We start from the raw sequence: 27,726 nt of genomic DNA on the forward strand, positions 1-27,726 counted from the left end.
ACTTCCTCTAAAGATATTCGCATTCTGCAACGACCCCTTTGCCTAACTCAAGCTCTTCGTCCTTTGCACGAAGTTGCTCTTCAAGTACACTTTTATTGCGAATAGCTTGCATCAACTCCTGATCCCTCTTCTCCAATTCCTCACTGAGAGATCAATCGCCAGGGTTTGCCTTCAGCCACTCGTGCATCTCACGGCACTTGTTGCGATAGCGCCGGTACTTCTCCAACATCTTCAAGAAAATCGTGGTCCGAATGTCGGCCCTACGAGCACTCTCTATTTCCACCATGTACGTCTGAAAAATGAAAAGATGGGTTAAAACCATATCACTAAGAAAAACGAGAGAAATATGAGAGAAAAATATAGCGTACTCTCAAGCCCATAGCGGCCACTTCATGCATCAAATCAATATCGTGAACGTCCCGAAGAGCCGTATTCTCTGTAGTAGAACACAAGATGTCAAACTGCAACACCAGATCCTCCGTATCCCCCAGGAGATTGATATCCGATGAGATCTCAAGAATTTGGGACAGACCTCCCGCATGAACCACCGAATGGGTAAGACCCTCTTCAAACATCCTAACATCATCGGGATCGAGATCCGACTAGGACTCGTAGTCATCGAGCACTACGCCCTTTCCCCTTTCAGCAGCCGAAGAGGAAGCACGACCAGGTAGTGAGGACGAAGGCCCATCCAAAATGAAAATAGGGGCCTCAGAAATCTGACCCCTCGTCATGGCCGGTTGCTGATCAATGGCAGTGGCAGGATTCTCTATCGACGGGGCAGATATAACGGCTGGCTCCGTCTCCACAAGCAGAATGGTATCAACCCCCGCCCCAGATCCCGTCAAGGGAAAGTCTTCATCCAGATGTATCACAGCCGGAGATATTATCCTAGACTCCACTTGCCGCCTCTTGAACGACCCCTCTCCTTCCTCAGCACGGGAAGATTCACTCGACCGATGAGAGGGATAGGTCGGAGTCTCAATTTAAGGGATGTCCTTCGCACGTATGACTGCAACCTTAGACTCGACTGAAACAGCCCTCGACGAGGGTCAAGCAGTAGATATTGCAGCAGGGAGAGCAGCCGATGCAAGTTGACAAAAAGCCAATGGAGGAGCCCTTGTCCTCCACACTCTCCCTAACATCGATGAATAGCACATAAGAAACCAAGTAAAAAAGAGAAAAGTTAGAAGTAGAGAATGGAAACAACATCTCACCTGTAAGGGGATTACGTCCATATTTTTCATAGAAGGTCGACCACGTGCGGACCCCTACCGTATGAGGAAGGATGATACTTACCTACTCGCGGATGCCTTCAACAGATGGAGGGGGTAGTTTCGCAGCTGCAAAAACATAATAGGGGTTTAGCGCAATGGAAAGCGGTCAACATCTCTCCGACTAAAAGTACAGAAACTTACGCGCAAAGTTCCACTTCTCAAGGAACCCCGTAGGATCCGTCACAAGGTGATCGGTCCGCACATAGAAATAATTCTCGTAGAATCGGCGGTTGGCCTTGTCATCCATCTTCACCACCAGACTCTTCGACCCTCAATGGCGCATGTGAATCATCATGCCGCGAATGAGTTTAGGGGCGAAGATATTGAGCATAAGACACAAAGTGATCTCACGACCGGCGAGCTTCGCAAACTTGAGCAACATAAGGAACAACTTATTGTCACGACCCAAACCGATGGGCCGGGATGGGTACCCGATACCTTACTCAACTGAGTACCAATGTAACGTATCTTTCTTAATACATCATCATATACACATGCATACGGGCCTATCAAACCAACATGATCCTTTATAAACTCAAAACATAGGCCGACAAGGCCGTACAATCTTTTATGAACACGACATATGTCTACAAGCCTATAAGAATACATAAATGTCATAAGGGTCGGGACAGAGTCCGGCCATACCAAACAATACACGTCTAAATCATACTAACCAAACGAGCAACTCCGAAGCAAATAGAGAGCAACAACATCTTTCGCTAAGCTGATAGCCTACTTGGAGGGCTCTCGACCTGTCTATCGGGACCTGCGGGCATGAAACGCAGCATCCCCAGGCAAAAGGGATGTTAGTACGAATAATGTACTGAGTATGTAAGGCACATAAATAAATACATGAGAGATATGAAAGACATATAGAGTACAAGACTCAACCTGTAAGTCTGAATAACTTTGTAAATCATAAATTACTTTTCACATCATGCATATGAATATGAATGTCATGTCGTGCATAGGTACATATTTCATAATATCATCAGCCTCTGAGGGCATCCCATCATATCATATCGGCCACTGTGGGCAAAATCATCATCGTATATCAGCTAATTAGGTGGTGGTGCGTATATAACGCCATAACCTTTCCCATATCCCATATACATATATACATACATATATACGCGTATATAATGCTGTTTGAATCATACTTACATATATATGCGTATATAACGCCGTTTGAATCATATTTCGGCCACTGTGGGCAACATCATCATCATATACCAGCTGATCAGGTGGTGGTGTGTATATAACGCCATAAACTTTTCCCATTCCATATACATATATTTACATATGTACGCGTATATAACGCCATCTGGTCATGGGTCAATGCACATGAGTGCAATGCATGAAAAGTACGTCAATAAAATCATTCGGAAGGTCATAAGACCACTTTGCCTCTTGAACAATATCATAATGTAACATCTTTTCAACTTTCGTATTTTTCTGAGACCCATGAACAAATGATAAAATATTATGATACATGAGAATTAAAAAACATAGATATTTCTATTACTTCTATGAGTAGAGTCACTTATGGAATTTGTGCATTTGCACGTTTCGGTCATATCGTATGGATCATGCCAAAAGAAAGAAGGGATAGCCTTAACATACTTGGAATAGGAAAAAATCCGTATGACTGCAGACATTAAAGACATTATCACTTGGCAATTGGATTTAAGAACCAATTCACGTTAGGCAAGTAAATACCACACCAAGAATCCCAGAACTCCTTTGAAACTGATATCTAAGGACGTTTGCATTCCACTGTTCTTGAGTAGGCTTGAATAAAACATAATCCTTGCACGTAACAACCACTTGATCACCTTTGTAATAGCATGAATTTGAAATTGGAAAGGTGGAGTAACTTTCTTATTTTTTGGAATTGAACGTCTTTGTTCTTGCTTTTTGTCCAGATAATGGAATAAGATCCATTTCCTTATTAAATCCCAAATTCCTAGATTGCCACCTAGACTAGATGACTACTTAGTCATTTCTAGATTTTTTGTGGCTTCTTGCCACGTGGGTGGGGGATAGCTATTAGGTTTTTATCCGCTTATTAGTTAATCGGGTAATATTCCGTTACCCGGTAATTAACCAATTACCCGCATAATTTAAAAATTACCCCAAATAACTTAAAATTCAACTTATTTTAATATACTTCATATATACCTTATATATTATACTACCGCGGTCATATGGTACCTTACATGGTACTAGTTCATAATTATCGGGTATTATCGCTCGACCCGTATTTTATTCCAAATTGACCACTTTCAACAAAACTCGTTTTCTTTAATCCGTGTACCCTCTTATTCTTCATAACACTTATTTATTGCTTGCTATAAATAACGTAAGTACGTTAACATCAAGATGATCTCATCCTCGAGTCTTACATCGGTTAACTGAAAACGAAATTTTAATGTACAATACTTCTAGGTGAAACATCATCGTAACTTAATACTGTAAAACGTGACATCACCGTAATGTAATACTGCTGGATGTGACATCTCACTTCCGGGCTCTCATTAATTTATTTATGGCGTACTTTCATGCACGAAAATATGGGGTGTAACATCATTCCCCCCTTTGGAACATTCGTCCTCGAATGTTGACTGATGTGCTTATCGTTCTCATATCCCACAGCTCTTGCGAATACTTTAGTAGTCCTCTTGACTGTTATGTGAATAAGTCCAAACGCTAGGGTATTCCTCCCCTTTAGGTCTCTTTCTCACGCCATGACTTGCTATCAAATTCCTTCCAATCTCATAACTGTTTCTACCTCCCATCATGCAGTTTCTACGATACTAACCTTGTGAGTGTGCTTATGCGACTCTCCTCTCCTTTTTCCTCCAGTTTTTTAGCCAATCCTAAAGTTCTTCGCTTTTTGTCAAACTTACGAATATTTCTATCTCTTATTTTATAGACGTGGTTATCCGTTCGTATGACTTTACATCATCTACATAGGTCATACTATACCATAACTCTTACCTCGACTTCTCGTTACTGAGGCATGCTATCAAATCCCAGGTTACTTTCATTACTTATCCTATACGTATAAATCTATATCCTCTAATGCTTTTACATTACTGTTTATCTTAAGAATGATAACCTAATCTCTTCTCATACTTTATAACTTTTATCCATCCATTGTTGATTCACCTCAATTTTGATCCATAATCCAACCGCTGATAACTTAACTTTTTATGTAATATTGCTGCTAGGTTTCACGTTTTATCGGGGAACATCTGAAATGATTAGATTGATCCACCTGGGACGATACCCTGCTTTCATAACCGTATCTCATGCCATCCCAATGTGATTTACCTTGCGTGGGTATTTTAATACTATCCAATTCATGAGATCCTTTTCTGTTATTTGTTTGATCATTACTCAATCGAAGGCCCAAACGTCATTTTTCATTTTTTTTCTATAATAATTACACCCTCATTCTATTAACAGGGCAACATTCCATCTCTTCTGAATGTTATTAGTCTTAGACTCCTTTGAGTTCATTCAAGCTATACTGAACTTTTATAACTTAGAGAAACCATTAGCTTTCTTGTTTTCATGGGTTTTAATCTCGAGGACTTATCCGTTCTCGTCACCCCTTTACTTGCTTTTCCTCATCCTTACTCATGTTTCGTTAAAAAATTTTCGCTCTACTATACTTTAGCTCGGGACCTATACATATCTATTTATTCTATCTGCGGCCTTCATTCAACTTGCTTGCACCATAGATTTCCTTTTGTTGTTTTGGAACATCAAGCGAGACATCACATCGTCTCTAACTATCCTTTACTCTCATAATCAGGCTTTTTGATACCTAGACCATAGGCTGGAAGATATACTACTGATGCCGCTGCTATCATTCCTGGATATTGAATCCCCGCGCTTATAAACTTCTATCCGAAGTATGGATTATTCACAATCTTCTGCCTTTGAGTATCTCGTATGTTGTTCACCTTTAACTTACTTACCTTAAATTTTGCATCGTATCTTCTATCCCTTTCATGACCTTCCCTCCACATAGGTATAATTCATGTCCATAACTTGAAGCTCTATTATAATACTCGCACCTCTGCTACATATATTATCCGATGGGAGCTTCGTACTGACTTCTTATGAGGCTGGTACTTCTTCTAACTGGCTTTCTTGTAGAGCCATTATAGATTATGGTTGTTGTGTTATTTCTCTTGAACATTTGATTTTAAGAGTGATTCTGTCATGTTCTCAAGCACAACTTCTATAATTTTTCTAGGTCCAATAATCAGACTCTTGATTTACTTGGGTGATGTGATTCTTTAGCTTTTTCTTCCTTCCGATCAGTCTTTATGTAAGCTTAAGTCACCTTCCAAATTGTGGCTCATGGTGTTAATTATTACCTTAGCCTTTTATGGGCGTTATGGAATATCCATGATACAATTTTCTAACAATTCACTCATTTGCCTATGCCCTGGGCTCAATTCTTCTTTTTAACTTATATCGGAGTCTTCTATGGTTGTATGATTGCCAACAAATATAATTCTCCAAAATCTTGAGTGTGTCCATAACGTACTAACTCTGGATCATTGATCAAATAATTCCTTTCGTTCCATTTCAGCTCTCTTAAAATGTAAGAAATTACTTTTTCTGGTCTTTCTGCCCCTTGTTGCATGCATACTTAACTCATCCTAATTCCCACACATGCCAAAAAAATTTTGTGCAACTAATAGTCTCAAATATTACCTTCTATCTTTCTCCCCGTTCATTAGCCACAGTAGGCGTCACTTTATTTTGGATGACATATAATTTTTGTTGTGAGATTGCTTTTACATGAACTTTTCTTCATTAGGTTACTATGCTTAGGTTGAAGCCTTCTTCCTCATTTCCTAAGATAGTCCTTCACTGTAGTACTTACGGAGGATCCTTTGACTCTTGTAAAGATGCGAGCTTATTATATCATATACTTGACAGACCTTCTACTGTCCTTCCTTGCCTATACTTATCTGTAGTTACTTATCTCTACGCCCTTGTGCTTGTGGGGTTGCTTTTGGAATGATATTTTGACCGTCTTCCTAGTGGCACTCTCTTTTATTTCCGTAACACTCATATAATACCTTTTTAACTTCTCCAACTCCTATATGAATATATCTCAAGTATTACAATGTCATAACTGCGGAGCTGAATTCTCCATGTTGGGATTTACTACATTTATCTTGCATGATCTGCTGATTTGTCTGTAACTTCTTATCTAATCGTGACTAGGCTCTTCCTGAATCAACTACTAACTATTCGTTGGACCATTCTCATGCGAAATCTCTCTTGGGTTATTTCCTTTGTCTTAACTTATGTCTCGCACTGATTCCTTTTCTATCAATAACATCTCGGGCAGGGACCCTTACTTCCTCTTATTGACGTCGTGTTTGCATAGTGTTCTGGAATTGTAGCATATACGTAGGAGCTGAATAAGTGTAATCTCATTCCTTTTTCATTTTTACTGCATTCTTCCTTTATTACTCCATATTTTCCCCTTTAGGGGAGTGCTAAGACTTGGAGCTATGACGACCTGCCTACAACAACAACAACAACAACCCAGTATAATCCCACACGTGGGGTCTGGGGAGGGTAATATGTACGCAGACCTTACCCCTACCCCGAAGGGTAGAGAGGCTGTTTCCAGGAGACCCTCGACTCAAAAAGCAACCGAAACCGATATATTAGTACCATAAAAATGCATAATAAAATAACAGCAATACAATAATAGCAATACAATAAATATGAAATACAGAATACGACATACGAAAAAGATGACTGGTATGGTAAGACTAGCAGGTAAAGCCCTGCATCAATAAATGACCAATGACATTCTTAGTCTAACTCCTAACTAGCTAGTCTCACTCTATCGTGATGTAGAAATATTCACAACTCTCCCCTAACCTACAACCTTAATACTCGACCTCCATAATTCCCTGTTAAGGGCCATGTCCTCAGTAATCCGAAGTCGCGCCATGTCCTGTCTGATCACCTCTCCCCAATACTTCTTAGGTCGTCCTCTACCTCTCCGCATGTCCACTACAGCCAGTCGCTCACATCTCCTCACCGGTGCATCAGTGCTCCTCCTCTGAATATGTCCGAACCATCTGAGTCTTGCTTCCCGCATCTTGTCCTCTATGGGGGCCACACCCACCTTCTCTCGAATATCTTCATTCCTAATCTTATCCATTCTTGTATGCCCGCACATCCACCTCAACATCCTCATCTCCGCTACTTTCATCTTCTGGACGTGTGAGTTCTTTACCGGCCAACATTCAGTTCTATATAACATGGCAGGCCTAACCACTGCTCTATAAAACTTACCTTTTAGTAACGGTGGCACTTTCTTATCACACAAGACTCCCGACGCTAACCTCCACTTCATCCACCCCACCCCTATACGGTGTGTGACATCCTCGTCAATCTCCCCGATCCCCTGAATAACCGATCCAAGGTACTTGAAACTACCCCTTTTGGGAATGACTTGAGAGTCAAGCCTCACCTCAACTCCCGCTTCCGTCGGCTCAACTCCAAATTTGCACTCGAGGTATTCCGTCTTCGTCCTGCTCAACTTGAAACCTTTAGACTCAAGAGCATGTCTCCAAATCTCTAGCCTCTCGTTGACGCCGACTCGTGTCTCGTCAATTAGAATAATGTCATCAGCAAATAGCATGCACCATGGCACCTCCCCTTGAATATGATGAGTCAGTGCATCCATCACCAGGGCAAATAGGAATGGGCTGAGCGCAGACCCTTGATGCAACCCCGTAATAACTAGAAAATGTTCAGAGTCGCCTCCTACTGTCCTAACCCGAGTCTTAGCTCCATCATACATGTCTTTAATCACCCTAATATAGTCAATCGGGACCCCTTTATCCTCTAAGCATCTCCATAAGACCTCCCTAGGAACCTTATCGTACGCTTTCTCCAAATCAATAAACACCATGTGAAGATCCTTCTTCCTATCCCTGTACTGTTCCACCATCCTCCTAATAAGGTGGATAGCTTCTGTGGTAGATCGTCCCGGCATGAACCCGAACTGGTTGTCTGAAATAGACACCGTCCTTCGTACTCTCATTTCTACCACTCTCTCCCAAACTTTCATGGTATGACTTAGTAATTTGATGCCCCTATAGTTGTTACAGCTCTGGACATCACCTTTGTTCTTATACAACGGGACCATTGTACTCCACCTCCACTCTTCAGGCATCCTATTAGTCTTGAATATAACACTAAACAATGCAGTAAGCCATTCCAAGCCTGCTCTACCCACACACCTCCACAGTTCAACCGGGATTTCGTCTGGCCCGGTAGCTCTGCCCCCTCTCATCTTATGCATTGCCTCCATGACTTCATCGATCTCAATTTCCCTACAATTACTTAATTCATGGTGACTGTCGGCATTCCTCGATTCCCCAGGTCTAATATCTTGATCTCCTTCTTCACTTAGAAGTTTATGAATGTAGGTCTGCCACCTTCTCTTAATCTGGTCATCTCCCACCAAAACTTTGCCGTCGTCATCTTTTATGCACCTCACCTGGTCTAGATCTCGAGTTATCCTCTCTCTCGACTTAGCGAGTCGGAATAACTTCTTCTCCCCGCCTTTGTTCCTTAGTTCCTCATACAGACGAGCAAAAGCTGTCGTCTTAGCCTCCGTCACTGCTATCTTTGCCTCCTTCTTAGCTACCTTATACCTCTGACTGTTCTCTCTCTTCTCCTCCTCGTTAGTGCTCCCTACTAACCGCAGGTAAGCCGCCTTCTTCGCTTCCACTTTACCTTGGACAGCTGCATTCCACCACCAATCTCCTTTATGACCACCATTGCGGCCCGTAGATATCCCTAACACCTCTCTCGCCGCCTTTCTTATACAGTCCGCCGTCGTCGACCACATTGTGTTTGCGTCCCCACCACTTCTCCAAGCTCCCATTGCCGATAACCTCCCTTCTAACTCCTTAGCTTTATCCTTAGTTAAGGCGCCCCACCTAATCCTAGGGCATCTTTGTACTGACCTCTTCTTCCTCCTTATCCTAATACAAATGTCCATCACCAAAAGTCTATGCTGTGTTGATAGGGTCTCACCGGGGATAACCTTGCAGTCCTCGCACAACCTTCTGTCGCATCTCCTGAGCAGGAGATAGTCAATCTGAGTATTCGCCACCGAACTTTGGTAAGTAACCAAATGTTCATCCCGCTTCGTAAAACTCGAGTTCGCAATGACTAGATCGAAAGCCTTGGCAAAGTCCAACAGCGCAATGCCCCCTCCGTTCCGCTCTCCGTATCCAAAGCCGCCATGCACCTCAGTGTACCCACCTGCAGATGACCCAATATGACCATTGAAATCTCCTCCTATGAATAACATCTCAGAAGGCGGTATACTACGAACAATCTCATCCAACCCCTCCCAAAAGCACCTCTTAATATCCTCATCTAAGCCTGCTTGCGGTGCGTACGCGCTAACGACATTTAAAGTACCCTCACCTACCACCAGCTTAATAGTCATTAGTCTATCATTCACCCGCCTGACCTCTACCACGGACTCTCTAAGATGACTATCTACCAGGATACCCACTCCATTCTTACCCCTCAGGATACCAGAGTACCACAACTTATACCCATCCACGTTTTTCGCCCTCGATCCGACCCACCTAGTCTCCTGGACACACGCTACATTAATCTTCCTCTTCTGCAGGATTTTCGCCAGCTCTATGGATTTACTAGTTAGTGAACCTATGTTCCATGATCCGATTCTCAACCTATAAGCTCCCTTGCCCCCTCTACCTCCCTTGCTACCCGACCCACCCCCTAACCCCAGCCCCCCACTCAGCCCCACCTGAGGACATGCCCTTATTCTATCATCCCAGACTGCAGCCACTACACCTACAACTATCTAGAGAAGACTCGCTAGTGCACAACGTACGCAAATCGAACAAGAAGGAAACAAGTGGTAACTAGTATCCTAGTTGAAAGGTTTAACTATTGCGAAGTAAAGTAACAGTAATTTAGCTAACACCAAAGGGAAATAGTAAAACAGGAGGTACCAACTCCTGATAACAAAACCTGTGGCTGATTTGTTGTACTCGATGCAGTTGTGCGCTCACGCACCACTTCCTACTGCCCTTTGCTGACACTCGCCCAGGTTGCTCTCCTTTGCCAGTGCTCGTGCGCCCAACTTGTCTCCAATACTCCGAGAATTCCTGAAAATACAAAAAATACCACGACCCAAAAACCAGAAAGGAGCTATGACCGCTACCACTGGTACAGCCCCAACAATATAGAATGTACCAAGAAAGGAGAAGAAAAAATATTGAAGAAAATGATGACGTGAAGCAAGACAGAACAAGTGCCCTCCTCAGCTGAAAATTCAACTATATTAACTCTACCACCAAAAAAATTTATTTTCGGAGAAACCCAACATAAAAATAGAATAAAAAGAAGCAAGAGAATAAAAGAGATTTACAGTCAAATTACAAAGCAGTGGTGCAGCAACAAGGTGAGGTGAAATGGAAAAGTGGACACCAAACTGTGGTGGCCAACTGCCGGTTAGTGACGGACTGAAACAGCGAAAATCCCCAAATTTGGGGCAGCAACGCAGTAGAAGAGAAAAAATCAAATAGAAAATAGAAGTTGAAAATAGATTCTATTCAGAAAAAAATCAAATCTGTTGACTTGAAAATAGAAGTTTCTATCTTTGTTCCAATAAATTCAAATACGGTAAACTACAACCAGAACAAAAAGATCAAGAACAAGCAAAATCACAACTTTTGACTTGAAAGTATTAATTTACTATATTTGGGTTATTAACTTCAAGAATCTTAAAGTATACCCCGAAAACAAAAATCCAAGAACTTGGAGATTATGGTATGTTAGCCGATAATGGTCGTTCTTCACCGGAAATTATCGTCCTTCACCAGAGTTGGTCGACAGAGTTCGTCGGTGTATTCTAGGTTGAAGAACAGAAGAAGATTTGGTGTTAGCACAGAACCCCAACTTGACAGAAATGAGGCCAAGAAAGGAGTGAAGATTGTTGGAAAATCTTGCAAAAAGGGTTGGTATAAGGTGACGACCTGCCTACAGATATATATTTTTTTTCCTCTTCATCTTTGATATCCTTTCACGTCATCAACGACCCTTACTTGCCTTGAGGCATTCCTTCTGTACAAAGGAGGATAAATCCCCTTACTCGCGATGGTGACACTTAATGTAACTGGTACGTACAGTCCCTTAAGCTTAACTTTGCTAACATTGTTTGCTTTAGGGAAGCGTTTTCCTGAATGAACATCCTATGAATTTCTCATGAACCTTCTTCTGTTGTCCGTCCTATTATTGTCCGAATACGATATGAAATTCTTATGATGCCGACTATTATCAAGTCACTCAGTCCCTATTTCATGTTTAGTTTATCTTGTTCACCAATCCATACTGGCTTCTATTACTCTGGGGTCTAACTTATCCTTTTGGTAATTGCGTCAGAGTTGCGAACTTATTTTTCGACGTGAGGATATGACTTTATGGCCTATATTCTTTCATTGTCTCAAGGCATGTCATCTTTTGTCTTTCCCTTCACTTGACTGTAAATTCTGTAATACTGTCATCATTTTTTTTGACCTACCATTATCATCCGTGTATCATATCTTACTCATAATGCTTTCTTATCTCTCTTCTCATTACTTTGCTAATATTTCTGCATATCCCTTTTCTTGTGAAAATTTAAATACGACATTCTTTCGCTTTTAGCTTCCCTTTGCTCCATCCAATGGCTCTTTTGGTTGCTTAACGTTCTCTCTTTAATAGGGACGCGAGCCACACTAAGGTAATATTTATCCCTTCAAGGCTTATAGTACGTGTCTTTGTAGTACTCATATCTGGTTGCACTATTTTTGAGTGCACCATCTAGGTGTCTCATAAAGAGATCTATTAGCACGTTTGCAATATCCTTCGGAAATGTCAACTGACGCAATCCATTTATCCATCATATCTTCTTATACTACTTTTGTTAACCCCCATAGGGTATATTTGAAAGGGGTGAGACCAATTATATATACCTCTGTTACTATTGAATATAACTCAAAAAGCTTTATGTTCCTCTGCCTCAATTATAAATGCTGTTAACCTTCATTAACTGGGTACCTCGTACCCTTTTTCACCTTGCTCCCTTTACTTGCTGAAACTTGTACTTATCTTCTTAATATCTCACTGTCTTTCACCATAAAAGTGGATAGACATTCTTGCCTTAAGGCTTCTTATCAGGAAGCTTACACCTTTCATTACACCAATGATCTGCTAAAAACCTCATTTACTTATCGGCATCATACAAAAATCTGATTCCTCTGACTCAGCTCTTCCACAACTATCTCTCTTTCCATCCTTCTTTCTGGATGTAGGCATCGTCTTATTACGAATAAAATAGATTTTCGGAATTTGAATTCTTATAAATGAGCTCTACCACACGATCTAGAGTAAGAAGAAAGAGTGACAATCCTAAATGCCCTGTAGCCTCCTGCTTATAAGTGTGGTGCACGACACACCCATAAACAAGACTCTACTAGACACAACTTGTAGACTTCCTAGGACAGAACTTCTCTGATACCACTTTTGTCACGACCCAAACCGATGGGCCGGGACGGGTACCCGGTACCTTACTTAACTGATTACCAACGTAACATATCTTTCTTAATACATCATTATATACACATGCATACGGGCCTATCAGACCAACATGATTTTTTATAAACTCAAAACATAGGCCGACAAGGCCGTACAATCTTTTATGAACACGACATATGTCTACAAGCCTATAAGAATACATAAATGTCATAAGGGTCGGGACAGAGTCCGGCCATACCAAACAATACACGTCTAAATCATACTAACCAAACGAGCAACTCTGAAGCAAATAGAGAGCAACAACATCTTTCGCTAAGCTGATAGCCTACTTGGAGGGCTCTCGACCTGTCTATCGGGACCTGCGGGCATGAAACGCAGCATCCCCAGGCAAAAGGGATGTCAGTACGAATAATGTACTGAGTATGTAAGGCACATAAATAAATACATGAGAGATATGAAAGACATATAGAGTACAAGACTCAACCTGTAAGTCTGAATAACTTTGTAAATCATAAATTACTTTTCACATCATGCATATGAATATGAATGTCATGTCGTGCATAGGTACATATTTCATAATATCATCAGCCTTTGAGGGCATCCCATCATATCATATCGGCCACTGTGGGCAAAATCATCATCGTATACCAGCTAATCAGGTGGTGGTGCGTATATAACGCCATAACCTTTCCCATATCCCATATACATATATACATACATATATACGCGTATATAACGCCGTTTGAATCATACTTACATATATATGCGTATATAACGTCGTTTGAATCATATTTCGGCCATTGTGGGCAACATCATCATCATATACCAGCTGATCAGGTGGTGGTGCGTATATAACGCCATAAACTTTTCCCATTCCATATACATATATTTACATATGTACGCGTATATAATGTCATCTGGTCATGGGTCAATGCACATGAATGCAATGCATGAAAAGTACGTCAATAAAATCATTCGGAAGGTCATAAGACCACTTTGCTTCTTGAGCAATATCATAATGTAACATCTTTTCAACTTTCGTATTTTTCTGAGACCCATGAACAAATGATAAAATATTATGGCACATGAGAATTAAAGAACATAGATATTTCTATTACTTCTATGAGTAGAGTCACTTATGGAATTTGTGCATTTGCACGTTTCGGTCATATCGTATAGATTATGCCAAAAGAAAGAAGGGATAGCCTTAACATACCTGGAATAGGAAAAAATCCGTATGACTGCAGACATTAAAGACATTATCACTTGGCAATTGGATTTAAGAACCAATTCACGTTAGGCAAGTAAATACCACACCAAGAATCCCAGAACTCCTTTGAAACTGATATCTAAGGACGTTTGCATTCCACTGTTCTTGAGTAGGCTTGAATAAAACATAATCCTTGCACGTAACAGCCACTTGATCACCTTTGTAATAGCATGAATTTGAAATTGGAAAGGTGGAGTAACTTTCTTATTTTTTGGAATTGAACGTCCTTGTTCTTGCTTTTTGTCCAGATAATGGAATAAGATCCATTTCCTTATTAAATCCCAAATTCCTAGATTGCCACCTAGACTAGATGACTACTTAGTCATTTCTAGCTTTTTATGGTTTCTTGCCACGTGGGTGGGGGATAGCTATTAGGTTTTTATCTGTTTATTAGTTAATCGGGTAATATTCCGTTACCCGATAATTAACCAATTACTCGCATAATTTAAAAATTACTCCAAATAACTTAAAATTCAACTTATTTTAATATACTTCATATATACTTTATATAATATACTACCAAGGTCATATGGTACCTTACATGGTACTAGTTCATAATTATCGGGTATTATCGCTCGACCCGTATTTTATTCCAAATTGACCACTTTCAACAAAACTCGTTTTCATTAATCCGTGTACCCTCTTATTCTTCATAACACTTATTTATTGCTTGCTATAAATAACGTAAGTACGTTAACATCAAGATGATCTCATCCCCGAGTCTTACATCGGTTAACTGAAAACGAAATTTTAACGTACAATACTTCAAGGTGAAACATCGTCGTAACTTAATACTGTGAAACGCGACATCACCGTAATGTAATACTGCTGGATGTGACATCTCACTTTTGGGCTCTCATTAATTTATTTATGGCGTACTTTCATGTACGAAAATATGAGGTGTAACACTTATATAGGTACGGCGAAAGTTGAGTAGGGCATACCTCGTAAAAACGGCAGAAATCCACCACCAAGAGAGGGAAAGGAAGCATGTATCCAATAAGAAAGAGGTAGGCATAGAACACGCAGTACCTTGGGCGGTCAAAATGGACTATGTCGTCCCCTACTGCCGGCAGTATTTTGATGTAGCGAGGAATTCCCCACCTAGCCTTCAATTCTACAATCTCCTCCTCTCTTATAACAGAGTGAACATGTTTCGGCTTCTCCCTGGCGGGACTACAGAAGTCGGTCCATGTTTTCCCGGGGCGAGGCAAGATCTCGGCTACTGATGGGACCTCCTTATCTTCCACCACTTCTGCTCCTCCGGTGGCCAGATCATCAATTTCCGGTGCCGGAATTGCGATAGAGAGGTCAGCGCGAGAAGAATCACCAGCCATTGTGCCAATTTGGTGAAGCAAAAAGACAAAGAAAAGGGAGAATGAAAAGTTTTCGGTTAACTGGGGACAAATAAAAATTCAAATTATCAGGAAGAAAGTATATTCGCGAAGTTCTTTCAAGTAAAGGACAAGGAAGTGTGTCAATCGAATGATGTCTTCCTTCTATTTATAGGAGACATAAATCCCCCCAAGCACGAAACCCAAGAGTCGCCAATCGAATCTGATAGGGCACGGAATGTTTCAATTTTCCGGGAATGTGTGTCATAATGGCGGTAACCACGAACAACGTTTCAATCCAAACGACGTTTCGGTTCCAAAACAGCCGCAATGGTTCAAAGATATCGAAAGGGTGCCAATACGCTGCTTGATTCCGAAAATCGTACCTAAGGGGCAGACAGTCAGATTTCTCCTAGACAAACGGAAATCATCATCCGTCTACCGGGCCCGACAAGGGACGACTCCAGCAGACGAAGGGACTAACTGTATTGGTCAAAATCTGACCGTTGTGGTCGACCCAATTGGGACCACATCCAAACAATGAGATAAAGAAAGATGACACTATTTACGTCAAACCACGTATTCACCGAACGACGAAAGCGGACGCGAAGTAAGGGGGGCTATGGCCCAAATACATGTTAATGACTCCATGACTATATATAGGAAGGAGACCTTCCTAGAAAGGGGTTTTTTTTTCTCTCCTTCTCCTCTGTAATCTCTTTAAGAAAAAAAAGAAAGAAAACAATCCTCCAATAAATTTTCTACAACAGTCATCTTCACCGATTGGTGAAGAGAAGAAATGAAAGGCTTCGATAATTTACCGCTTCTACTTCATTTTAGATATCATTTTCTTGTTTGTTTATAGATCTGAAATTTACTATGTTTGACTAAAATTTACCTTTTTATCTTCTTTAATTGATTTAACCAAAAAGAATTCAATATCTTTTAGGTCAACCAGTACTGATGTCCTTCAAAAAAAAATCGTCGGGTAATTATCTAATTATATATATTAAATATATTGTCAATCACTCTAATTAAGTGCCTAACAAAATCAAATTAATGTACATAGTACATATCAGTTTTACCTCAGTTTGATTTGATTTTCTCTACGCTTTTTGCTTTTTAAATTTTTCAATAGTCCTCGTAAAGTTTAATACATAACGGACAAATATTCCATAGAGAGTCTGGGATATGAAAAAGTTCGACACGAAGGATAAAGTGACATGGTAATTATTCAGTACGTGGCTAATTCATTTGATTTCTTATATGCACGAGGACATTATTTTTTAAGATATTTTAGATAAACTTTATGACAAGGTTTGATACAAAATTACAACTTATCAAATTTTCAGTGTGTATTTAAACTTTATAATATATATATAAAACTCAGTATCTATAACTTCTTAAGTAGGGGTTAGTTTTAAACAAATTGGAAAAAGGATACAATAAAACATATAGAGGGGGAGGGGGTATATGTGAAAATGCAAATAAAGAGGAAATGAGTGTGTATTGTTATAAAAACAGTATGAGTATCGCCCAAGCAAAAGAATTTTCCAAATATTCCGAATTTGCCCCATAAACACCTACCTATAAATACCCCTACTTGATAGCTGTTGATACTCAGAGTTCTCACTTCTCACACTCTTCTCGACTGCTCCCACTATCCTTTTCTCTCTCTCTCTCTCACGCAAGTTTTATCCCAAAAATGCCTCTGGAAATCTCTGTGATTGACATGAAGGAGGAAGACAAAATGAAGAACAACGAGTACCATGACCTTGAGTGGGACTATGATCCTTACACTGTCTACGTCGGTGAGCACAGAATCCTCACTCTCTTCTCTGAGTGCTACCAGACCACCACCAAATGGTTTCAGGACCTCCAGAAGTCCACTGCTAACAACAAGCACGGTTGCCTTCTCGTCGGAGTTTGCGCCGACCGCAACCCGGATCTCATGCACTGGGACATCGACACTCGGCGTTATCCGAATCCCGAGAAAACTCCTTACCACCTCCTCCAGCTTTGCATCGGCTCCCAGTGCTTCCTTTACCGCCTCCCGCACCCTCACTACGAGCATATCCCTAAGGCTCTTATAGCCTTCTTCGCTAACCCTAGGGTTATTGCTGTTGGAATGAACATGCGCGCTGTTATTAAGAGGCTTGAGGATGACCACGGCATCAAGTTTGCTAACCCTGTAGACCTCAATGTTTTAGCTGTGAAAGGTATGAAGAGAGATGATTTGGATCTAGGCCGTTATGACCTAGATCGTCTTGCTAAGGCCGTTCTCGGAAAACACTGGGACGTGATTAGGCCTGATGAACGGGTTCAATTGTTCTCCCGCTGGAGAAGTCACTGGTGGAATGATACGCTTGATCTGAAGAAGGTGGAATACGCTACTGTGGATCCCTATCTGTGTTTCATGATTGGTTCTGAACTTTTGGATATGTTGGATGATAAGTGGTACCCGAGGGAGTTTAAGAAGTTTCTGCTGAAGAATAAGAAACAGAAGAAGAGGGGTAAGACAACGAAGAAGTTCTGATTGCATTGCAGAGATATGTGACTGTATTTCCAGGAGGTTATCTTAGAACTTGCCGCTACCTAGCTACTTACTACTATAGTTACTGCTTACTTCGTTTGCTATGTCTGTCTATTTCTGTTTCGTATAGACTCAAAACAACTGAGAAGTCGTTTACTAGTGTGCTAAGAGATACTCTGCGTAGTAGTGTTATTTTCTGCCGTTCCACTTGTCAGTGTGCTTGTTTTGCTTTTTCTGTTAATAATAAGATTTGAGTTGATTAGTAGTACGTAATTCGCTTTGTTAAATTTCTCTTTGGTTGGTTCGTGCATGTAGTCGACTGATCAGTATGAAATGAGTTGATTATTTCTCTTAATAATAAGATTTGAGTTTATTAGTAGTAATTCGCTTTGTTAAATTTCTCTTTGGTTGGTTCATGCATTTAGTCCGCTGATCAGTATGAAATGAGTTGATTATTGCTCTTAATTAAGTTTGGTGGTTTTGATGAAATTAACCTTTAAATCGTAGCATGTCATATTGATTAACTCGCTGCAATAAATGTGACAGTGTAAAGGTTAAATTCACATGCTACTATAAATCATATCATACTCCAAATCGGATGCAATAAATGTTGAAGTTAATAATTCGCTGCAGCTATTGATGTGATTAATGATGTTAAATTAAATAAAAAACGTTATAATTAGAAACTAATCACAGGCTTTTGCTGCCTTTTGTTTTCCTTAAGCTAGCTCCTGTTTGAATATGCAATATTACGTGTTACTAAAAAAAAGTTACTCTACACATTAATTCATTCCATAGAGAATGAAAGTAGGAAGAAGAGGTTGACGTCCGCCATTGTTAGAGTGGGAGAGTGGGAATTTGTAATACGTGAACGTAGTGGCGCGTGAGCTGGGAGCATTACGTGAGAGGATTGCGGGACGTGACAGTGGTTCCATATGGTTTCAGTTTGTTACGATTATTTACTGGCAGGCTGCAGATGAGATAATAATGGCACGTGTCAGTTGCTATCATTTTACCTTGTTCGCTATCTTTTGGCCAAAAATGACTTGCTACCATTTACCATTCACCCTTAATAACATTAGCTGGTAAATAGGAGTGGACTCCGTCTTCCGTCTTCTTTTTTGTTTGACCGCTACGGCGTAGCAAATAATGTAAGAATGGGGTGTGGTAGCCACTATTGAAGGTGATATTTATTTTTTATCTAGCAATTTTAATGTTGACCAAAAATAGTCATTACTCTATTAAAATTAATATGAAAAAGACATTTTCACTCTTTCTTCCATTGCTTTCTTCTCAAACCCTCGCTTCTCTCTGAACTCGGAACTCCGATTGAGATGGCTTCGTCGTCGGCAACAAAATTCGAAAGCTTTTCTCAAAGTTGAAATTCTCAGTTCTCAGTTTTGTTTGAGCGATTGGGCGGAACTGAAGTTTGAGAAGAAGTAGAATAATCAACGAGATTCAAATCTCCATGCTCCTCGGAGCCCCTGTGCTCTCATTTCATTTGCAGGGCGAAACTTCTGTAGAATCTCGCTCAACTGCTACTGGAGAAGAGGAGCATTACTAAAGCTATTTGCTTGAGAGTTCATAACGGGCATCCAAAGAAACATCTAGATTACGCACTGTGTTATTTCACAAAGTATAAGTTCCTAACATGAGTTAACTGCAACTGAAACTATGACTAATTTGACTAATTATGAATAATAAACATCCATGTGGAATCACATGTCAAAGAGTCAGATGAAAATGTTACAAGCACATAAATTAAAGACGGGTAGTCCTTAACTTAAAGTTACAAGTTCAAAAGTTAAGGACACTTGGTCCTGAACTTCGAGTTCCAAGTTCAAAAGTTAAGGACACCTGGTCTTGAACTTAGAATTATAAGTTCAAAAGTTAAGGACACTTGGTCCTGAACTTAGACTAACAAGCTCAAAAAATTAAGGATAATAGGTCCTGAACTTACAGTTACACGTTCAAACGTTAAGGACAATAGGTCCTGAAGTCTTGAAATTAGACTAACAAGTTCAAAAGTTAAGGACAATAGGTCCTGAAGTCCTGAACTTAGACTAGCAAGCTCAAAAGTTAAGGACAATAGGTCCTGAACTTAGGCTAAGAAGCTCAAAAGTTAAGGACAATAGGTCCTGAACATAGACTAACAAGCTCCAAAGTTAAGGACACTTGGTCCTAAACTTACAGTTACAAGCTCAAAAGTTAAGGACACTTGGTCCTAAACTTACAGTTACAAATTTAAAAGTTAAGGACATGTAGTCCTGTAGTCCTGAAGTTAAGTTCAAAAGTTAAGGTCATGTAGTCTTGAAGTCCTGAACTTAGAGTTCCAAGTTCAAAAGTTAAGGACATGTAGTCCTGAACTTAGAGTTACAAGTTCAAAAGTTAAGGATATGTAGTCCTGAAGTTAAGTTCAAAAGTAAGGACATGAGTAAAAGGGTATTTTTGTCCGGGCAATTAAAGTTTATTAAAGCAGTGGCGAAAGACTAAAGACATTTTATATAGTGGCTTTAAAGTAAATACATGTGTTATTAGTGGCTAACCATGCACTTCTCCCACAAATAATCCAAACTAGCGGCATTTGCACAAATTTATATCAATTTTAAAATTTTATATCTAGTAATTCGGCGGTAACATTTGTATGCTAAAAGAAAAAAAATGATCAAACTATTTTTAAAGACGAAAGTTAATCCACTTAATTATTTAAAGACTATTCTTTGTCGTACGATACCTGTTTGACCAAAAAGTGTTGAATCTTATGATTAAATCAATTAATGATGAAAAGAAGGATAAATTTTAGCCAAGTATAATCAATTTCAGATCTAAAAGTATATAGAGAGATCGTGATTGGAATGTGGGAACATTCTCAACTTATTGATGTTATAATCTTATCTTTGATTAGAAAAAAGAAAGAAATAGTTTACATCCTTCACTAGGAGAGACTGTCGGAGAAAGAGTCGGGAGAAAAATCCCCTTTTTCATGAGAATTCCCTTCTATATATAGTTCTTGGAGTCTTACTGTGTTCTTTGACCAATGTGATTTCACATGACGACCCTTTTCAGTGTTATTTGAATACCACCTTTACTTGTCATACAGTGTCAATGATTGGACTAGGATTGGTCGTGATGCTTTTCGTTATTTCGCCACCTGGGCGAGATCCCAGCTTGGTCGACCACTATGGTCAGATTTTGACCTATACAGTTAGTCCCTCCATCCGTCGAGGTCATCCCTTGGTGGGCTCGGCGGGCGGACTTTATAGATTTGAAGATTAGGAGAAATCTGATTGTTCATGCCTTAAACGAGGCGATTTAGATCGAGGCGATGGCGCGACGCCTTAACGATGCCTTTGGATCATCGTGTCAATTCGGACTCGAAATATTACGTTGATTTGGAACGTCGTCTGCAGTTACTGCCATTATGACACACGTTTCCCAAGGATTGAACCGTTTCATGCCTTGTCAATTTTGATTGGCGACTCTTGGATTTACCGCTTGGGCCATCTATGTCCCTATAAATAGAGGGAAACACCATTCTTATCGGCACACTTTATCTGATTTATCAAAAGAATTTTGCGAATTTCCATCCTCCCTGATACTCCAGGTTTTCGATTCTCTCTTGTTGGCCTCAAATTGACATCACTATCTTCCCCCTTACTTCCTTTGTTCATTTATTCTATTCAATTGGAATAAATGGCTGGTACTTCTTCCCGTGTTGACAATCCAGCTACAATTCCGGCACCTGAAACTAATGTTCTTACTCCCGGAGGAGTAGAAATAGTAGAGGATGAAGAGGTTCTAACAACGACCAAAATATTGCCTCGTCTAGGGAAGCCGTGGACCGAATTCAACAGCCCTGCCGAAGAGGAACCGGAACCTGTTTCCTTTGTTATGATTGAAGCAGCGATTGTGGAGTTGAAGGCCAGGTGGGGGATTCCGCACCACGTCGAGATGTTGCCGGCGATGGGAGACGATATTATACACTTCGACCACCCAGGCTATTGTGCGTTCTACGCATACCCTTTTAATGTCGGGTATACGCTTCCACTCCCTCCCTTGGTGGTGGACTTCTGCCATTTCTACGAGGTATGCCCGACTCAACTTTCACCATATTTATATAAGTTGTTCCTCATGCTACTCAAGTTCGCGGAGCTCGCCGGTCGGGAGATTACTCTGAGACACATGCTCAATATTTTTGCCCCTCAACTTATTCGAGGCACGATGATCCACATGCGCCACCGAGGGACGAAAAGTCTAGTGGTGAAGATGGACGATAGATCCAATCGTCGTTTCTACGAGAACTATTTTTATGTGCGGACCGAGCACCTTATGGCGGATTCCACAGGGTTCTCCGAAAAATGGAACTTCACACGTAAGTTTATCTCTGTTGCCGGAATGATAGTTGACCATACTTTGGGCTGTAATGAAATTATTTTTGCTTTTGTAGCTGCGAGGCGACCCCCTGCGCTTGTTGACGATATCCGTGAATGGGTGAATGCCATTCTTCCTCATACAGTGGGATTTCGCGAATGGTGTTCCTTCTATGAGAAATACGGCGTAAGCCCCTTACTGTTAAGTAGTCTTGCCACAATTTCTGTTTTCCACTTTGTAATTTGGCTTTGTTGCTTATACGACTTTTATCGTCATTAGGGAGAGTGCGAAGGGCGAGGGCTCCTCCACTTGCATTTCGTCAACCGACGTCTTCTGCCCGACCCGTACCAAGGTCTGCTATTCGACCTACGGCAAGGGTTGCTCAAGTTGAACCTACGGCCATAGCCGTGTGAACATAAACTGTTCCTTAATCTGGGGCTCCGACCCCTACTACCTGCTCAACGGGGGAATCTTCCCGTGCTGAGGACGGGGAAGGACAATCAAAGAGATGACGAGTGGAGTCCGAAGTGGCTCCTTCAGTCGTGGTATGTTCGGAAGGCGGCATCCCCTTGACAGAGTCTTAGATAGGAGACGATGCTAACCCGATTGCAAAGGTAGGGCCGGTTACCGTGACCAATCCATCGATAGAGATTCCGGCTGTTATGATTGACCAACAAAATACTGCGGCGGGGAGTCAGAGTCCCGAGGCTGTTGTTGCCACTTTGGGAGGGCCTTCATCTTCCGAACCGGGTTGTGCTTCTTTCTCGGCCGCAGAAAGGGGAAAAGGTATCGTGATCGATGACTACGAATCTGAATCTGATCTTGATTCTGATGATGCCAGGATGTTCGAGGAAGGCCTCACTCATACGGTGGTTCATGCGGGAGCCCTGACCGGTATACTTAAAATCCCATTGGAGATTAACATTCTAGGAGATACAGAGGACTTGGTACCACAGTTTGACCTTTTGTGTTCTGCTGCCGAGTGTGAGGCTTTTCGGGACGTCCCCATCGTCGATTTGATGCATGAAGTGGCTGCTATGGGCCTGAGGGTAAGTCTTTCTTCTTTATTATTGCGTTCCTTTTATTTTAGGTGGCCTTAGCCTTTACCAACTCTTTTTGTCTTTCAGACGTACATGGTAGAGATTGAAAGTGCTCGCAAGGTTGATACTTCGGCCAAAATCTTTCTGATGATGTTGGAGAAGTACCGGCGCTACCGCAACAAGTGCTATGAGATGCACGAGCGGCTGAGGGCGAACGCCGGTGATCGATCTCTTGGTGAGGAACTAGAGAAGAGGGATCAGGAGCTGATGCAGGGTATTCGCAGGAATAGCAAACTCGAGAAGAAACTTCATGTAAAGGATGAAGAGCATTGGGCAAAGGGGTTGCCGCAGAGTGTGAGCATCTTCAGGCGAAGGTGTGGTCGGTACAGTCCGAGTTGGACCTTAATGCCACCAGAGTCGAGGCTTTGAGCATAGAGCGGGTGGGGAAATTAGCTGAGCTGGAGAGAAAGTTCTCCGATTTGGAGAGTGTCGAGAGTGCCTGGGCGTCGGCTTCGGCCAAGGCGGCGGCTTTAGAGGACTCTATCCGTTTCCTTCAATCCGAGCAGGAGTCTGAAAGGGAGACAACAACGCTCAAGGAGGCGAGGCTCGAAGAGAGTATTGGCGACATTGACCGGGAAGCTTCAACTTTGGGAGATCATATCGCAGTTCTTGAGGCCGAAAAGGCACATTTATTGGCCCAAGTTGAATATGCCTCCGCCGCTGTTCCTCGCCATTTGCACGAACTCTGGGTTCATGCCAAATCCCAGCGGGACATATACAAGAGTTTGTGGGAAGCGGGCAATGTTTCTGAGGCCTCTTATGAAGAAGTTCAGGCGAAGGCACTGTAGACATGTAATTTTTGACCCTCCCCAAGATTTTATATATTTTAGCATTTAAATATTTAGTTTAGGTTTTGTTGATACCCAATTTTTCCCTATGTATTTCTTTTACATGCAAATACTTTCAAATATCATATACATACATATATAAGTATGCCCAAGTATTTTAGTATTTTTCCAAAATTTTAAAAGATTTTTAAATTGATTTATTGCTCAATAATTATTCCCAAAATAATCACTTTGGTGAATAACTTATTTTATTCTCATATTTATACCAAAATATCGGTAGGTTACTTTTCATATATTTTTAAAAATTAATTTGGTATTTTAAAAGCTAAATTGCATATAATTGCAATTTTAGCCTGCTTTAAGATTTAATAGCATTTTATAATTATGAAACTGGTTCTAATTGTAGCCCCATTACATTTCGATTTTAGCCTAAAATTGACCCAATTTCAAACTCAAATTCGGACCAGCCCAATTCCTTTTGACCCAACCCCTAACCCAACTCAAACGACCCAACCCGGTTCCCCACCTACCTTCTTAAATCTAGGCCGTTGATCATTCGGATCAACGACTACTATTTTCCCTACCATAATTAAACACAGGTGACTACCCTAATCCCTCATTCTCACTTGGCCCGCCACCTTTGAATCCCAAACCCTCTCAAATCCTCTCAAAAACTCTCCGAAACCCTAGCCTCCTCCTTCCCCCTTTTCAACCACCGGTCACCGGAATCCATGGCTTCTCAGGCCATGGATAGTTGGTACTCACCTATCTTCACCAGTAAGCCAGGGTTGTTCGAAGCTTCGAGGCCTGACCTCGACGATTCCCTCTCCGATCTTCTCAGACCTTTGATTTCATGGTTCCTCCGGCCATGCTCTGGCATATTCAAGACTCAGGAGCCTGATTCTTGACCTCTCCGACTAAAGATCAGACCTGTTTCCAAGCCTTTCTCATTTCTAGGGTTTCTCCGAAACCCTAAGCTATTCAAGGTCCTTTCACCGTTATTTGCTTAGATCTATACTATATCTATGCTTTTCTTGCCATCTAAAGTGTTTTCCCCAAAAGTTCTTTTCTAAATCATTTCTCTTCGATTTTAGGGTTTCTGAAAGGATAAATCTTTCTGACTTTTCTTCTTCTTTACTTTATGTGTGTTTGTCCATACCCTGCTGGTGTGATTACTCTTTATTACGCATGTACTATCTTCTACCTTTTCTTTTCTGCTATGCATGTTACTCCTATTAATCCCTGCTTAGTTTTCTTTACTCTTTTACTATGTGTGTTTACCGTTAAGTTATTTGATCTTGTTTACTGGACTCTGTTCATGTTCTTACATGCTTCATCTACTTGTGTTCACGTTTGTATTATCTCCTTCTTCTGAACTTGTTTAGCTTCCGAGTTTTCTCAAATATGTTCATGTTCTTACATGCTTCATCTACTTGTGTTCATGTTTGTATTATCTCCTTCTTCTGAACTTGTTTAGCTTCCGAGTTTTCTCAAATATGTTCTTCATGATTTTTCTTCCTTTGTCATTCAAACATGCTATCATATCTGTTTTGTTGAGACTCTGAAATAAATGACTTGCTTTCTCACTTCCATGTCTGATTCAATTTTGAAACCCTAGGATTTGGGGGTTTCCTTTGACGATTTTGATTTTTGTGTTCGAGTTAAGGCTCCACTTTGGGACCCTGAACTCTCAGACTCACTATGAGTCTGCAAATTGAACCTGTATCTTTTTGCTTATGATTCTGAACTTCTCTTCGATTAAACTCTCTTCTAAATAATTTGACAGCCTCTTCTTGATTCACATATTTGTGTGCTTTATATATGAGAACTCTTCTTTCAAAAGGTTTTGCCAACTACTAATTGATTCTGAATTCCTTTAATGGTGTTTACTTGATTGTTACTAATTTTCCATAATTGAACCTTTCTTTACCCTTTTTCTGACTTGGTTCATTCGAACAAAGCTTGCAGCTTTGATTTTAATGGTTGTTTGATTGATTCCCTTTCCTTATTTTTCACAAACCATGTACCATTGGACTTTTGCCTTAAATAAACCCTGTGTATTTACCCTTATTATGTTACTTTGGAAAAGGTTTTAATCAAATTCTTTCCTTAATTGTCTTATGCTCGTTTGAAATCAGAATCCCTTAACCAAAGGGAAACTTTATGTGATTGATTGCAAACTATTTCCTTACCTTTTCTTACTTGTTTTCTGCACTATAAAAGGGGACTACCCTTCTGCACTTGAACACACTTTGAATTGCATACTCTTACACACACTCTCTCAATTACAATACTCTTTCAATTCTCTACTCTCTTCTAAGATCTTTTGTACTGCTTGCTTGCAATTTGGCTTAACAAGACTTCTGCTTTCTCTTATTTGTTTCCCTGAAACTGGTATGTCCTAATTTTGATTCCAGCATCATCCCTATGTGTTTACTTTACAGTTGCTACACTCTTGGCTACTTTCATGTTCATGTTCTGTATTGAATATGCTACTCTCTCTTTGCATCTACTGTTTGTTGTGAATTCCCCATACCCCTACTCCCTTCTATGTGTTTGAGTTAAGGTTTATGGCCTGGCAGTATCCAAATTGTTGCTCAGGTCTGAACCTGATCCTCAATGGATCTTAACTCCCAAAATGTGTCCTAGTAGACTGGTTAGGGTGTGCCAGCACTCCTTATTGTTGGGTATGACCACCAGTTTACCCTGGACTTCCCCTAATTCCCCTCTATTGCACTTGCACTTACTCCTAGCCTCTAAGTTCTGCCCCTCCTATGAGCCTTGCCTTGGGACTTTGAGTTCCCTCTAAGCTTGGACATTTGAGGGCTGGCCCTTCCACACTGCACTATAATCTGATTCTGCAATGATATTTGGGGGTGTAAGCATTGCCTGGAGTTCTTGAAGCTCCTTGGAACTTTGACACATCCCAAATAAGAGAAAGGCTTTGGAAATCTGATCTTTGGAAGTTGGTTTATTTCATATTTCAGACTTGGGGTCTAAATTAGGCTCTCCTTGGCTGGAATCTTTAATTTCTGATATATTTATTATCTTTTTCTTATTCATTCTGGTCTGTAATAATCTTGTAATAAACTGCTGGGGTGTTAGTGAAAAAAAGGAGGGTCAGTCCTGCATGCAAAGGGGTAGATACCATGTTCATAGGGAATTACTATACTTCTGAAATTCTGCATCTCATGTAGATACCATGTTCATAGGGAATTACTATACTTCTGAAATTCTGCATCTCATGTAGATACCATATTCATAGGGAATTCCTATACTTCTGAAATTCTGCATTTCATGTAGATACCATGTTCATAGGTTTTTCTGCACTTCATATAGATACCATGTCTATAAGTCGTTTTTGAAATTCTGCATATCATATAGGTAATATGCCTATAGGACTTCCTGCATTTTGCATATGCATC

At 40.7% G+C, this 27,726-nt stretch overlaps 2 protein-coding genes across 2 annotated transcripts; one reads left to right on the plus strand and one right to left on the minus strand.

Moving 5' to 3' along the window:
* Window positions 1-5,533: 5,533 nt before the first annotated feature.
* On the minus strand, window positions 5,534-10,038 carry LOC142176026 (uncharacterized). Its single transcript, XM_075243061.1, has one exon. It carries the CDS (start codon window positions 9,799-9,801, stop codon window positions 7,201-7,203), a length of 2,601 nt encoding a protein of 866 aa, XP_075099162.1. The 5' UTR covers window positions 9,802-10,038; the 3' UTR covers window positions 5,534-7,200.
* A 7,176-nt stretch (window positions 10,039-17,214) lies between these two features.
* LOC142176054 (uncharacterized) lies at window positions 17,215-18,045 on the plus strand. Its single transcript, XM_075243111.1, has one exon. The coding sequence runs from the start codon at window positions 17,215-17,217 to the stop codon at window positions 18,043-18,045; it is 831 nt and encodes a 276-aa protein (XP_075099212.1).
* The last annotated feature ends 9,681 nt before the right edge of the window (window positions 18,046-27,726 follow it).

This window comes from Nicotiana tabacum, chromosome 22, assembly GCF_000715075.1.
Source record: "Nicotiana tabacum cultivar K326 chromosome 22, ASM71507v2, whole genome shotgun sequence".
In the NCBI taxonomy this organism is placed as follows: domain Eukaryota; kingdom Viridiplantae; phylum Streptophyta; class Magnoliopsida; order Solanales; family Solanaceae; genus Nicotiana; species Nicotiana tabacum.